Source organism: Saccopteryx leptura, chromosome 2 (assembly GCF_036850995.1).
Source record: "Saccopteryx leptura isolate mSacLep1 chromosome 2, mSacLep1_pri_phased_curated, whole genome shotgun sequence".
NCBI lineage: Eukaryota > Metazoa > Chordata > Mammalia > Chiroptera > Emballonuridae > Saccopteryx > Saccopteryx leptura.
The window spans coordinates 183,741,960-183,758,186 of NC_089504.1; the positions used below are offsets into that span (position 1 = coordinate 183,741,960).

The following is a 16,227-nucleotide window of genomic DNA, read 5'->3' on the forward strand; positions in this document are numbered from 1 at the left end:
CACTGCTCCTGGGAGACACACACTGGCTACATGGATAAACTGTCCTTTTCTCCACCTGCAAATTTAGACCTAGAGTACTTCCTCAGGGGCTCTGGCCTCCTTCTGTCCTATCCTTTTGTCTACCCTAATTAATATTCTTGAATACCTATATAACAAGTCTATTTTCTGACCACCCTTTCCTTTAAATGCCCATCAGATTAGCAGTAAAATGGTCAATTACCTAGCACTTGATCTAGGCCTTTAATCCCTTCAGAGAGAAAGGAAGATGGAGATAAATCCCCTACCTACATTGAGGTATAGATTATGAGCTTTTACCTAATCATATTACCATTCAGGATTTTCCTGATGATTTAAACCAAAATCCTCATTGTTCCAGCCTGTCATCACTGCATTAACAGCTGTATTTTCAATTGTGCAGTACAATTTTTGATATAATTTATACAAGCACAAAGAATTCTACCAGCAGCTGAGCAGGGAGGCAATGTTAACAAATGCTATGAATGGGGATATGATTTGCATGTAATTCAACTCAACTGTGGACTACAGCAATCTATTCATTCCCTTTGCTACTCTGAATAATCTAGAAATGGTTGAATGCTCCTAGCCAGCTATGTTTTAAAAATCAAAGCAACAACAAAAACAATTTCGATGGCTGATGAATTCTAGAGTTAAGGCTATTTCAAGCATTTATGTATTTCCTCAGCTCTGGGCTAGGATAAGGATGCTCAAAACCCTGCTATTTCCTTTAGTTTTGATTTCTCTAGCGCTCCCCACAAGAAAAAAATGTAAAGAGGAGTAGGGCATTTCTTAGGAGACAAAGACAGGTTACAATCAGAAAAATAAACTCTTACTATAATGGTAAATCATGAGGAAGCCAAAAGGGAAATATTTTGCTGCATAGGGAGAGAAGGCTGTGTTGACATACTAATGCCAGGGCCTGTCACTCTCTGAGATGATAGTCTTCCATGGAAATGCATTTTAAAAAAGATACAACTAAGAGTTTTCAAGGTGGAAAAAGGAAGAGCATTAATACTTTGGGGACTCTTGGCAAATCCAAGAGTCAACAAAGCAGAAAATTTATGACTATAAATGCTATGAATATTTAAAACTGATAGTGTGGCCAATGGCTCCCCTCCAAGAATTCCCCAGTGAAAACAATGGCATGGAGGGAAAGCTGGGTCCACTGAGAAGTGAGGGTCAGGTCTGAAGTCTCTTTGGTTCACAGGAATGCTTTGGGAGGCCACGAAAGTTGGCAGGGTTGGAGGGTGCCTAGCACCTTGGCACAAGCAAGCACCAGGCAGTCACTCACACCTACATAAATAATATCATCCAAATGTACAGGATGGAGGAAATAAGACATATATATACCATATGTGTTGATAAAGACAGTTATATCCTATCCCATCATCCTCATGTACTAACAGATAAAAAGCTCCACAGTTAACGATCTTGTCATTTTATGACTATTCCACCTTGCAGAAGCAGAATCAGGGATTGCTAAGAAATAAAGTAAAAAATCCTGGGGCTAAAAGAAGTACTTTGAGAAATCTGAAGTCCTCCAAAGGCTAGAGCTATTCTGGGAGGATGGTGAAGATGAACAACAGATGGTGGCCCAGAATACCACACCAGGAACCCTGTATTCTCCTGGGTAGAGCTAAGTGAGAGTGGGAAAGCCCCAACAGGTAGGCAGTCGCTACTGGCTTTTTAAAAAGATAGGCAACATCTTTTCCACCCCAACATCTCAAACAAAGGCTGGCTGGTCATTAACATGTTTTAAGAACCAAAACCCATCATCATTGTAACAAAATCCCCCAATCTAAAAAGTGACCAACCCTGAAAAGATCAAGACTCTACTAAGGTAATTAAAAAGTTAAAACTCATCTTGAGGTCACAGGGAAAGAGAAGAAAGAGATCAGGGCACAGGAAAAAATTGTGAGAATTATACATAGTTGTAAATGCCTGGTCTTCATGGAGATAGACACATCATGAATCAGACCATCAATTATGTTACAAGAAAACCAATACCAACATTCCTCCTGTGAAACACAGTGATAAGCACATTTTTTTTTATGAGTGTTTAGGATAGAAGGGGGCAGGTAGAAGGGAGAGAAGGCAGGGAAGTGAATGCATTATGTACAAAGAAAAATGACAGAGACCACCCCTCCTTTAGCTCTTTGATGTTTCTTTCTCTTTGTTTTCCGCATCCTCGGGGTATGCATGCCATGTCAGTCTCTCTTCATAAAATGCTATCACAATCTGCGGACATTTTACATTAGCTTCTTTTGCAAGAACCAGGTCTGCTTCATCTGTGTCTTTCCTGGAGAGAAAGAACAGAAAGAAGACTTAAAAGGAGAGGCAAAGTGAAAGTCTATCCAAATATAGGTTTCTGTCATTATCTGGATTTAGCTAACTTGAATTTCTCTTCATCCTGAGTTTGAAGTGAGAAGAATCCTACCAATATTTGTATTGCTTTAAAAATTTTTTATTGAATTTATTGCGGTCCCGTTCAATATTTTCAAGGAGAAATTTAAATAAATGAATTAAATTATGGTAGTTCCATCTCATGTGTGGTTTCACTTTTTACAGTTTGTTACCCAAAGCCAACTGCAGTCTACAAATATAAAATGCAAAATTCCAGAAATAAACAATTAAAAAAATTTTTTTAGTAAGTGAGAGGAGGGGAAGCAGAGCCATAGACTGCATGCACCCCAACCAGGATATACCAGACAAGCCCCCTAAGGGTGATGTTCTGCCCATCTGGGCCATTGCTCCATTGCTGGTAACAGAGCTATTTTTAGCACCTGAAGCCAACTCGCTAGAACCATCAAGCCAAAGCTGCAGAAGTGGGGGTGGAGAAGCCAATGGTTGCTTCCCTTGTGTGCCGTGACCAGGAATCAAACCCAGGACATCCATAGGCCAGACTGATGCTCACCAGTGAGCAAACTGGCCAGGGCCAATTTTTAAGTTTTAAATTGTGTGCCATTCTGAGCAGCATGATGAAATTTTATGCCATCAGATCAGGATGAAAATCATCCCTTTGTCCAGTATATCCACGCTATACATAAAGATATCTTGAGAGAGAGACCACATAACTCTGATTACAGTATATTATTCGAGTTTATCATTAGTTATTGTTGTTAATATCTCACTGTGCCTAACTTATAAATTCAACTTTCTCACAGGTATGTATGTATAGGAAAAAACATAGTGCCTGACCAGATGGTGGCACAGTGGATAGAACATTGGCCTGGTACATGGAGGACCCAGGTTCGAAACCCCAGGTTTGCCGGCGTGAGCATGGGATCATAGACATGACCCCATGGTCACTGGCTTGAGCCTAGAGGTCACTGGCTTGGCTGGAGCCCCCCAGTCAAGACACATATGAGAAAGTAATCAATGAACAACTAAGGTGCCACCAGGAAGAACTGATGCTTCTCATCTCTCTCCCTTCCTGTCTGTTTGAACCTATCTGTCCCTCTCTCTCCCTCTGTCTCACTATAAAAAAACAAACAAAACAAAAACATACTACATATAGGATCCATACTATGAACAGTTTTCAGGCATCCACTAGGTGATGGAGGAAAGACTAGAATATATCCACCAGAAATAAGGGGGGACAACTGTGTTACTAACTACTATATTAGTGAATATCATTTCACTACTATATCAGACAGAAACGGAAATCTTCACAGCTAGAATATGGTTGAGAAACAGCAGGCTTAATTAAAAGGCTAAAAATTAAATTACATAAATTCTATTCCCGTAACATTTTTTTTTTTTTTACAGAGACAGAGAGAGTCAAAGAGAGGGATAGACAGGGACAGACAGGAACAGAGAGATGAGAAGCATCAATCATTAGCTTTTCATTGCACGTTGCAACACCTTAATTGTTCATTGATTGCTTTCTCATATGTGCCTTGACTGCGGGTCTTCAGCAGACTGAGTAACTCCTTGCTCAAGCCTGCAACCTTGGGCTCAAGCTGGTGAGCTTTTGCTCAAACCAGGTGAGCCCTCGCTCAAGCTGGCGACCTTGGGGTCTCGAACCTGGGTCTTCTGCATCCCAGTCCAACGCTCTATGCACTGTGCCACCGCCCGGTCAGATTTTCCCATAACTTTTATTTGTATGTGTGAGCATGTGAGTGAGTATACAATCAATCCCACATTCACCCTTAACGATTATGTATAAATTGATCAACCCATTTTTTTGGGTCATCTAAGTCAGTGGTTTTCAACCTTTTCACACTTGGGGATTGCTGAAAATAGGAGAATTATTTCAGGGACCACTAGGGTAGAAATCAACCTGAGCATAAGGGAATTTGACTAAGGTCACTAGGCCTATAATCTTCATACAACATCAGGGCGGTTAACTCTTTCACGAACCCACATGAAATTTCTGGTTGATGGGTCTGCAGACAGGTGGCTAAAAAACATTGATCTAAATGGAAGCATCCTGCCTGACCTGCTTGAGCCCAAGGTCACTGGCTTGAGCAAGGGGTCACTTGGTCTGCTGTAGCCCCCCGGTCAAGGCACATATGAGAAAGCCATCAATGAACAACTAAGGAGTCACAACAAAGAACTGGTGTTGGCCCTGGCCGGTTGGCTCAGCGGTAGAGCGTCGGCCTGGCGTGCGGGGGACCCGGTTCAATTCCCGGCCAGGGCACATAGGAGAAGCGCCCATTTGCTTCTCCACCCCCGCCCCCCCTCCTTCCTCTCTGTCTCTCTCTTCCCCTCCCGCAGCCAAGGCTCCACTGGAGCAAAGATGGCCCGGGCGCTGGGGATGGCTCCTTGGCCTCTGCCCCAGGCGCTAGAGTGGCTCTGGTCGAGGCAGAGCGACGCCCCGGAGGGGCAGAGCATCACCCCCTGGTGGGCGTGCCAGGTGGATCCCGGTCGGGCGCATGCGGGAGTCTGTCTTACTGTCTCTCCCCATTTCCAGCTTCAGAAAAATACAAAAAAAAAAAAAAAGAACTGGTGCTTCTCATCTCTCTCCCTTCCTGTCTGTCTGTCCCTCTCTCTGTCTCTGTCACCAAAAATAAATAAATACATAAACAAATAAAAAGAAAGCATCCTAACCCTCCTCATCCTGTAGCCTTTAAAACCAAACATTCTTTATCCTTTTGGTCAGAACTATGGATTGGAATATAAGAAAACAAAAATTTAAGTCAGAAACAGTACTTATAAGAGAGTAGGAAAAATGTAAAATGTAATACTAAAATGAAATGTAGGAATTAGCTGCAAATTTTGATTATCCAAGTTATGCTGGCTCTACTACATACAATGTATAACAGAAAAATCTGGCAAGTTCCTTAACCAGGATTCTAAATCAAGGACGAAAAAAACTACTTAAAATTCCACTGAGATGTGAGCAAAGACAACTACAGTACCTCCTTGTCTAGAAAACTGAGATGTTTAATTCATAGAGGTATTATGAGTGAGAAGAGGAAAGGGAGACCTACAGCTTAGAAAAGATACTCAAATTTGGACTGTGGTGGAAAGAGCTAGTTAATATGTGACTACGGGAAATGCAGCCAATACAGCTCCTAACTTCTGACAGAGTATATTGATTCTTCAAAAATAGGCTTTTGGGTAATTTAAAATTTCAATCAAATAAAATGTTAAACTTTTTGATTATACACCATTTAAGGTAATTAGCTTCCTTAGTGGCACCATAGCATGAACTCTATTTGGAGACCAAACCTAAAAGCTCAGAATACTTGGATACAGGAGGTAGTGGAGGCCAAACCATAAATCACCTTGTCTTTTAGAAACCAAACTGAGGGGAAGTAACTACCCTTTCCTCTAAAAAGCCATTCCCTCTACCAGATGAAATAACTTGTGCTCTGGCCAGTATTATTCTTAATGCTTTTTTGTTTAGGATTAATTTTTCTTTTAAACATTATTCAGTGGTCTTGGTCCTCAAAAAAGCCTTTAATTCTTATCCCACGGCCACAGGCTCATGGTCTGATGGTAAATGATTCAGAATGGTGTAGAAAAGATGGTGAGACCATGTTTATGTTTCCTACCTCAATCTACCTTTTTCTGGTATGTGGGCTAATATAACAAATTTGACTTAATACCAAAGCTTGAGAATGTCTTGAATTCATTCCAAGAGTAATTCCCATTTAATACCAATCGGTGTCAGTTAAAGATTCTTGACAATCAAAATTCTTGGATGGGCCCTGGCCGGTTGGCTCAGCGGTAGAGCGTCGGCCTAGCGTGCGGAGGACCCGGGTTCGATTCCCGGCCAGGGCACACAGGAGAAGCGCCCATTTGCTTCTCCACCCCTCCGCCGCGCTTTCCTCTCTGTCTCTCTCTTCCCCTCCCGCAGCCAAGGCTCCATTGGAGCAAAGATGGCCCGGGCGCTGGGGATGGCTCTGTGGCCTCTGCCTCAGGCGCTAGAGTGGCTCTGGTCGCAACATGGCGACGCCCAGGATGGGCAGAGCATCGCCCCCTGGTGGGCAGAGCGTCGCCCCATGGTGGGCGTGCCGGGTGGATCCCGGTCGGGCGCATGCGGGAGTCTGTCTGACTGTCTCTCCCTGTTTCCAGCTTCAGAAAAATGAAAAAAAAAAAAAAAAATTCTTGGATGGGGAATACTTAGTCTTCCCACCCTATCTTCCATACAAATTCAAGTCACTGGCAAAAAACCCCACAATTGTAGAACATGACACAATCTCTCTCACCATTTCATTAGGAACATTAAGTCGCCACAGGAATCTGTCGCCCCAATGATCTTTTCTGGTTCCAGTCCTCTCTCAAAGCCCCGAGCGATATCATTGCTTTGCTATAAATGGAAAATGAAGAAAAATTACAGCTTGGATAAAGAGTTAAAAACCTCCCTACCTCTCAGCTTAACAAAGCATAACCTTATTTAATATCATCTTACACCATATTTGTTACCCATTCATAAAATTGAAGAAATACAATACTGGGTCACCCAGTGACAGTGATGCCAAGACAGTTTTGCAAGGAGATACAGCTGTCCCTCCAGTATTCCTTCAAGATCAGGAATGGCCCCTAAAACTCGATATCCCTTACAATATTTTGGAATCATCATCTAGGAACTCCTCTAATCCAATCTCCTTAATGTTATAAATTGATTACCCCTAACTTGCTTCCGAGATAAAAAGTCTATATTTACCCAAACTAAACCCTTTTGCATATTATAAACTTCAAAGAGACCACACCTCTCAATCTTTTTTTCAGACTTTTAGTTTACCTTAACACTGACCAATATTTTTAACACATATTTTCACATAGTCATCTATATTTCTGAAAGAACAAAGGAAAGAATGATTCAAGGACGTACCATAAAACAACAAATTTCTTTCAGAGCTCACATTGCAATACCCACGCACTGGAGAAGAGTCCCTGGGCTGTGCCTATCCACTCCTGATGTGCCTGAGTCATTAGCATTAGAGAACAGAACTGGACAGTGATTTAAAACACACAAGCTAATTACTCTCTAGGGGAGCATTCAAATTTGGTCAGAATGTAATCATGCAGTCTAGACTTAAGCACAGGGTCTGATTCAGGTATGATGGCACTGGTGAGGAAAAAAATGGCAACATTTTATAAACAAAGCAGTTAATTTAAAAAATCGTATTATGGAAGATAAAGACTGGGCAAATGAACTAATATTTCATGTCTGATTTTCAAATAAAACCTCTGATCTGACATTCATCATGCTTTTTTCTGAGAAACAGAAACATTCAGGGTCCAGGTGGTCCCAAAAGATACCAGAACCCACACTGGGAAGGAAATTCCATGCATGGATCAGGGGAGATACTGACTCAAAAACACACTCTTTTAGGGACATTAAGGGGAAGAGGTTCCCAGATGTGCACACAGCTGCTCACAGCTGGAATGCTGGCACATGAACTGAGTTGTAAATCATAGCCGGCAGCTGAAAACAGTTTGCCACATAGTGAGGGAAAGGAAGAAAAATGTTCAAGCTGCTGAAAAGGAGACAAGTCAAGGAAAATGCTAAAATCACCACACAGGCAGTAATCTTAAATCAAGCATAATGCCGACTAATAAATTTCTTCTTCAGTGATCTAAAGAAAGAAATGCAATCCCCTCCTGTACCTTTAAAACACACAATCACCTATCTTCCTAGCTGCCTAGCTGACAGCCACCAGCACTGTTGAGAATGTTGTCAGGGGCTCCAGATGAACATTACAATATAAGGGACATGGGGTTGTTTTCAAGGTCAGCAGCATCAGAACCGGGCCCAGAAACAAAACTCTCTGCATTGGCCAGTGGCTCTAAGCCAGACTGCTCTGCTCCTTTTTTAAAGGACAAAAACCTCAAGTTGAAAAAATGCACACTATATGTCACAAAAGACTAGTTAGGAAGGAGTCTTACACTGTGTTGTTTTTTGGTCTCTTTACTTAGCTGGAAAATTAATCAAATGACAAAAGCCAGACTATAAAAGACTATTAACAATAATAAAAAAAAAGATGATGTATTGACCCTGGTCAGTTGGCTCAGTGGTAGAGTGTTGGCCTGGCGTGTGGAAGTCCTGGGTTCAATTCCCAGCCAGGGCACACAGGAGAGGCACCCCTTCTGCTTCTCCACCCTTCCCTTTCTGCTTTCTATCTCTCTCTTCTCCTCCCACAGCCAAGGCTCCATTGGAGCAAAAGTGGCCCAGGCGCTGAGGATGGCTCCATGGCCTCTGCCTCAGGTGCTAGAATGGCTCCAGTCGCATGAGAGCAACGGCCCAGATGGGCAGAGCATCACCCCCTGGTGGGCGTGCCAGGTGGATCCTGGTCAGGCACATGCAGGAGTCTGTCTCTCTGCCTCCCTGCTTCACACTGAATAAAAATACAAAAAATAATAAAAAAAATAATAAAAAAAAGACGTATTATAAAATTGTATATCTGAAATGTTATTAACCAATGTTACCCCAATAAATTTAATTTTTTAAAAAACTAGCCAAATCTTAGCTCCTTAGAGAAGAAAAAGCATTCTCAAAAAATTTTTTTAATTTTATTTATTAATTTTTAGAGAGAAGAAGAGGGGGAGGGAGAAGGGAGGGAAGGAGGGAGAATGACTTGTTATGCCACTTATTCATTTGTGCCATCCTTGGTTGATCCTTGTACATGTCCAGATTGGGGATCAAACTCGTAACTTTGGCATGTCGGGACACTCCAAATGAGCTACCAGGCCAGGGCTCAAATTCTTTATCATTAGTTTATCATAATGATATACACACCTTATCAGAATAGGGCAGTCTATAAGGTAAAAAATAAATTTAATGAGGGAAACAAATAAGGAGACATACAAACCCAGAGTCCTTTTTCACTTTCAGCCTCCAATCTATCACTTTTATATCAACCCTTTTGGGAAAACTGGTCTCCCATTTTCTCTCATATGGAGACCAGGAATCACTTGTATAAGTCTTTATAAAATACTGATGCTGACCCTGGCTTGTTTGCTCATTAGCTAGAGCATCAGCCCAACCTATGGACATCCTAGGTTCAATTTCCAATCAGGGGACACATGAGAAGCAACCATCTACTTCTCTCCTCCTCCCTCTCTCCCTCCCACAGCCAGGGCCTCACTTGGTCCGAGAGTCACCCAGGGTGCTGAGGATAGCTCTGTTGGTCCGAGCATCAGCCCAAGACAGGGGTTGCCAGGTGGATTCCGATCAGGGAGCATGCAGGAGTGTCTATCTCCCTTTCTCTCTTAAAAAAAATAAATATTAATGCCTAAGTCCAACCCACAGAAATTTTAATTTAATTGATCTGGAGTATATTTTGGGCTCTGGAGGTTTTCAAAAGCCCCCCTCCACCCCACACCTCCATGATTCTAATGTGCAGTCAGAGTTGAGAACTAATGCTCTAGAAAGATGGTTATCTAAGGAGAATAAAGAAAATAGGACTGCACCTGGCCAGGCGGTGGTATAGTAGATGGAGCGTCAAACTGGGACGCGGAGGACCCATGTTCAAAACCATGAGGTCGCCAGCTTGAGCGCAGGCTCATCTGGTTTGAGCAAGGCTCACCAGCTTGAGCCCAAGGTCGCTGGCTTGAGCAAGGGGTCACTCACTCTGTTGTAGCCCCCCTAGTCAAGGCACATATGAGAAAGCAATCAATGAACAACTAAGGTCCCATAAGAAAGAACTGTTGCTTCTTACCCTCTCTCCCTTCCTGTCTGTCTATACCTCTGTCTCTGTCACAAAAAAAAAGAAAGAAAATAGGATGCTTATGGCAGTGATGTTAGAAGATACAGATTTACGATTTTATTACACTTTAAGGGTATGATACATGCTTCAACACAAAAGGCTCCACAATCTTGTAATAAAGGAAAGGAGTGGAAACTGGAAGGGGGTGTATGTGTCTGCAGAGGTGGAAAAGATATAGATGAAAAAGAGACAATAACAGTGCTTATGCTAATTAAATGAGACTCAAAGATCAAAAGGGACTAAAGCAACTAAAGGAAACCAAATTTCCAATTCTGCAAACTGAACCATAAAATAATTTTAAAAGATTAAAATTAATTTCTTATGTGAAGCATGTAAAAAGAATAAGACCAAAAGAGACTATATGTACATGGCACTGAACTGTACACTTTAAAATGGTTCATTGTATGTTATGTGAATTTCATCTCAATGAAAGAGAATATAAAGGATTGAAAATAAGGGCTATCTTTGGAAGAAAAAATAAAAAGGAAGTGAAGTGGTAAACATTTTTTAAAATTTTATTTATTGATTTTAGCGAGAGGAAGGGAGGGAAAGGGAGAGAAAAACATTGATTTGTTGTTCCACTTATTTATGCATTCACTGGTTGACTCTTGTATGTGCCCTGACCAGAATCAAACCCACAACCTTGGTGTATTGGGACGATGCTCTAACCAAATGAGCTAGGGCCAGGGCAAAGTAGTAAACATTTTAAAGTCATTTTCTACCCTTAAAAAACTCATCCCAGGAGATGCCCCACCTTTTCCCTTCCCTCTCCCACCAAGGCATGTTTCTCTTTTTTCTAAGCTCCCCTTATTTTGCCTCTGTAATCTCTTTCCTAAAGCCCAATTTCTTCTATTTTTGTGACTTCCTAATAAACTTTCTCTTATAAAAAAAGGAAATTCACAGAAGACTCTTCCTCTCTATGACTGCTTATCCGGCCCTGGCCAGTTGGTTCAGTGGTAGAGTGCCTACCCCGCACATGAAAGTCCCTGGTTCAATTTCCAGTCAGGGCACACAAGAGAAACGATCATCTGCTTATCCACTCCTTCCCCAACCCCTTCTCCTCCTGCAGCCATGGCTCTAATGGTTGGAGCAAACTTGGCCGGGACGCTGAGGATGGCTCCACGGCCTAGGCCTCAGGTGCTAAAATAGCTTGGTTGCCTAGCAAGGGAGCTGTGGCCCAGCCGGTAGGGGCTTGCAAGGTCAATCACAGTTGGGTGTATTCAAGAGACTGTCTCTGCCTCCCCGCCTCTCAGTTATTTAAAAATAAATCAATAAAAAGATAGCTTATCCTTCTTCTTTGGAGAAGACAGAAAGGTGGCTGATGCTTTAAAGGGATTTAATTTTGCCACCTCGATGCAATCCAGTATACATATATTAAATTCCTCATTCAGCCAGGAGGGGGTGCTGTAGTTAACATACTTCCTTGGATGCTCTTTTGTTCAATAATTTTATCTTGCAGTCCATCCTTACAGCAGAAATAAACAAAATAAAGGCTTTTTGGTGGGAGGAGAGAGGGGACAGGGGTTGTCACATGAGGGTGGCAAAAAATACTTTGTGGGGAAAAGGAGAAGAAAGCAAACTTACCTCTCTCTTCTTTTTGGATTTGATATCATCAGCACTGTTTGAGAAACTGGATTTCCTTTTGTTACTTTCTGACTTCTCCCTGGGTTTGTTATTTTCACCCTCCTTCATCTTCTTATACTTTTTCATAAACTCAGAAATTAGCTCAGGGCAATCCAAATTTTTCTCAGGTTCCCAAGTATTGTGCTCCCTGCGCAAGAACAAAGATAAAAGTAAAAGAATGAGGGGGGAAAAATCCAATGCCTTGGTTTAAATACGACAAGTAGGCAGAAGGAAAAGAACCCCTACACTGAAAGGAGATAAATCTGATCCTATGAATCTATCCAAGAAAAATGAAGAAAAAAAAATAGATCCACAAAATACCTTGCATACAAGCAGCATTTTGTAGCACCATTTTAGTAGCCAAAAGACAATTCAAATGTCCATGAACTGTTAAATGGATAAACAAAATGTGGTATATCCAAGGCCCTGGCCGGTTGGCTCAGCGGTAGAGCGTCGGCCTGGTGTGCAGGGGACCTGGGTTCGATTCCCGGCCAGGGCACATAGGAGAAGCGCCCATTTGCTTCTCTACCCCCCCTCCTTCCTCTCTGTCTCTCTCTTCCCCTCCCGCAGCCGAGGCTTCACTGGAGCAAAGATGGCCCAGGTGCTGGGGATGGCTCCTTGGCCTCTGCCCCAGGCGCTAGAGTGGCTCTGGTCGTGGCAGAGCGTCGCCCCTGGTGGGCGTGCCGGGTGGATCCCGGTCAGGCGCATGCGGGAGTCTGTCTGACTGTCTCTCCCTGTTTCCAGCTTCAGAAAAATACAAAAAAAAAAAAAAAAAAAAAAAAATGTGGTATATCCATACAATGGACTACTATTCTACAAGAAGAAACACAATACTAATTACTACATGCTACAACATGGAAGAACCTTAAAAACATTATGCTAAGTGAAAGAAACAAGATGCAAAAGACTGTCTATCGTCTGATTCTATTTACATGATATGTCTAAGAAAGACAAAGAGACAAAACACACATCTGTGGTTCCCCAGGGCTCAAGGAAATGTACGGAGGTTATGGAAAGGTCCTAAAACTAGATTGTGGGGCCTGACCAGGCGGTGGCGCAGTGGATAGAGCATTGGACTGGGATACAGAGGACCCAGGTTCGAGACCCCGAGGTCACCAGCTTGAGCGCGGGCTCATGCGGTTTGAGCAAAGCTCACCAGCTTGGACCCAAGGTCGCTGGCTCGAACAAGGGGTTACTCAGTCTGCTGAAGGCCCGCAGTCAAGGGACATATGAGAAAGCAATCAATGAACTAAGGTGTCGCAACGAAAAACTGATAATTGATGCTTCTCATCTCTCTTCGTTCCTTCTGTCTGTCCCTGTCTATGCCTCTCTCTAACTCTCTCTCTGTAAAAGAAAAAAAAACAGCCCTGGCCGGATGGCTCAGTCAGTTAAGAGTGTCGTCCTGAAGCACAGAGGTTGCTGGTTCTATCCCCGGTCAGGGCACATACGGGAGCAGATTGATGTTCCTCTCTCTCTGTCTCTCTCTCCCTCTCCCTGCCTCCTCTCACTAAAATCAACAAATAAAAACAAAATTAATTTAAAAAAAAACAGAAAAAAAAACAACTGGATTGTGGGGATGATTGCACAACTCTATGAATTTACTAAAAAACAACAAAGAAATCACTGATGTAGTCTTTTTCTTTTGTGTGTGTGTGAGTGTGTGTATGACAGAGAGGGTCAGATAGGGAGGAACAGACAGGAAGGGAGAGAGATGAGAAGCATCAATTGTTCATTGACTACTTTCTCATATGTGCCTTGACGGGGGCAAGGGGCAGCAGCCACAACAGAGCGAGTGACCTCTTGCTCAAGCCGGCAACCGTGGGGTCATGTCTAGAATCCCATGCTCAAGCCAGCAACCCCGCACTTAAGCTGGTGAGTCTGCACTCAAGTTGGTGACCTCGATGTTTCGAACCTGGGTCCTCTGTGTCCCAGTCCAATGCTCTATCCACTGTGCAACCGCCTGGTCAGGCACTGATGTACACTTTTTCTGAATCTTATAACTGTCAGAATGATTTTCACAGATTTTAAGTATATCTCAATGAAGCTGTTAAAAAGTCAACTGTGAACTCTACAAGTGGCAAAATCAAGACTTTATACATATACTCATCTATATAAATCATGAGGACAATATAATATAAATCATACTTCCCCAATTAAACATGTTACTTACATTTGGAAGAAATGTCAATAAATTATTGGAGAATTATACATAGTTATTTAGAATAAAGGCAGTAAGAGCTGAAATCATTCGACTACAAACAAATCATAAGACTCAGAAGTGGGACTTGCAGTACATTAATTCAATTGTCTGCACTGAAGTCCACTGTCACTAGGTAGTCAAAAAGTTATTAAGAAAAATCAAAACAAACAAACAAAAAAACACCAAAAACAAGAAACGCCAAACTGAATAACTGGGTCTAAATAAACTTGGATGAAGGGAGTCCTATGATGAGGATGGGTTTTAGAAAACCAAACCCCCAACTCCATCATAAGCTCATGACCTCAAAGCAAGAAATGTACTACCTACATAGCACATGGTACTACTAAACTAAACCAGCATCCTCTTTACTCCTAGCAAGTGTCAGAAGTTCTTTTGGTTATATAGTAAGGATTAGTTTATATACTAACATACATCTGAAATAGATCAGAAAAGCAGTTTCTAAAATACCTTTATAAACTTGGGAACATTTTATTTTACATATTTTATTGTTTTTGTTTTTAAAATGAGGTATCTTTAGATAGGAATGATTTGAACACATGATACGACTCAACTAGGAAGCAGAATGATGAAAAAATTTGAGAAATTACTGTAGACTTCAATAACTCTGTGAAAGAAGCTTAAGAATGACACAAAATTTATTTTTAAGTCATTTGAGCTAAAACTAGAAAAGCATCTCTTGTTCACAGCCCCTTATCAGTCAAAAAAATAAAAACTTAAAAAAATCTTCATACAGTACCTTTTCCCCAAATCGATAAACCATACAGTTACTATCCCAGAAAAAATTAAGGCACCAAAGTCAAGAGGCACGCCAACACCAGATATGGGGGTAGGAGAAAGTCTCTGTTCACAGCACAGAAAAGCAGTCCTATAATGGGACTATCCCTTTTCCTACCATATGTATTGATATTGCTGTTTGTCTATCAACCAAGGTAGAATCTGACCACTGCGCCTAGTCAACAGCAGGTACTTAATTGTAGGCAATGCTGAAAGGGCAAATATGTTCCAGTCTTTAATGAAATCTTTAGTGAAATCTTAGACATTTCTGAGAAAGGACAAATGCTTAATCTGTCTACACCACCGTCTTTTCCTCTTTTATCCTTTTTTTTTTTGGGGGGGGGGTTGTGTGTGGGAGAGGCAGAGAGAGAAAGAAAGAAACATCACACTGTTCCTGTATGTGCCCTGACTGGGGATCGAACTGGCAACTCCTGTGCTTCAGGATGATGCTAAAACCAATCAACCTCAGTCAATACACAACTACTTGGTGTGTATCAGGCCAGGGCTTTATTTTTTATTTATTGAATGATTTTTAGAGAGATAGAAAGAGGAAGGAAAAGAGAGGGGAGGGGGGAAGGGAAATATTCATTTGTTGTTCCACTGTCATGCAGTCATTGGTTGCTTCCCATGTGTGCCCTGACCGAGGATCAAACCCACAACCTTGTTGTTTCAGGACTATGCTCTAACCCAGTGGTCCCCAACCTTTTTTGGGCCACGGACTGGTTTAATGTCAGAAAATATTTTCATGGACTGGCCTTTAGAGTGGGACAGATAAATGTATCACGTGATCGAGACAAGCATCAAGAGTGAGTCTTACACAGATATAACAGAGGGAATCTGGTCATTTTTTAAAAATAAAACATCATTCAGACTTAAATATAAGTAAAATGGAAATAATGTAAGTTATTTATTCTTTCTCTGTGGACCGGTACCAAATGGCCCACAGACCGCTACCGGTCTGTGGCCCGGGGGTTGGGGACCACTGCTCTAACTGACTGAGCTAACCAACCAGGGCCCTCTTTTGTCTTTCTTTAGAAATATGGAGAATTGCCTGACCAGGAGGTGGCGCAGTGGATTGAGAGTCAGACTGGGACATGAAGTTCCCAGGTTCGAGACCCTGAGGTCGCCAGCTTGAGTGTGGGCTCATCTGGTTTGAGCAAGGCTCACCAGCTTGAGCCCAAGGTCGCTGGCTCGAGCAAGGGGTCACTCGGTCTGCTGGAGCCCCCCCAGTCAAGGCACATATGAAAAGGCAATCAATGAACAACTAAGGTGCTGCAATGAAGAACTGATGCTTCTCATCTCTCTCCCTTCCTGTCTGTCTCTCCCTATCTGTACCTCTGACTCTCTCTGCCTCTGTCACAAAAAAAAAAGAAAGAAATATGAAGGATAAATCTGTTTGCTGTGTTATCCACCTTTAGTGCTATGTGT

At 42.1% G+C, this 16,227-nt stretch overlaps 1 protein-coding gene across 9 annotated transcripts in view; it reads right to left on the bottom strand.

The window, feature by feature from the left end:
- Positions 1 to 905: 905 nt before the first annotated feature.
- CBX5 (chromobox 5) overlaps positions 906 to 16,227 on the bottom strand; it is a 44,441-nt gene continuing 29,119 nt past the window's right edge. For all 9 annotated transcript variants that reach the window (XM_066369671.1, XM_066369672.1, XM_066369675.1 and 6 more), the window contains 3 exons: positions 11,766 to 11,952; positions 6,678 to 6,778; positions 906 to 2,317 (listed from right to left, as the gene is read on the bottom strand). In XM_066369671.1, coding sequence (XP_066225768.1) covers positions 2,167 to 2,317; positions 6,678 to 6,778; positions 11,766 to 11,952 — 439 coding nt within the window. In that variant the 3' untranslated portion in view covers positions 906 to 2,166. The remainder of the gene's footprint in view (positions 2,318 to 6,677; positions 6,779 to 11,765; positions 11,953 to 16,227) is intronic.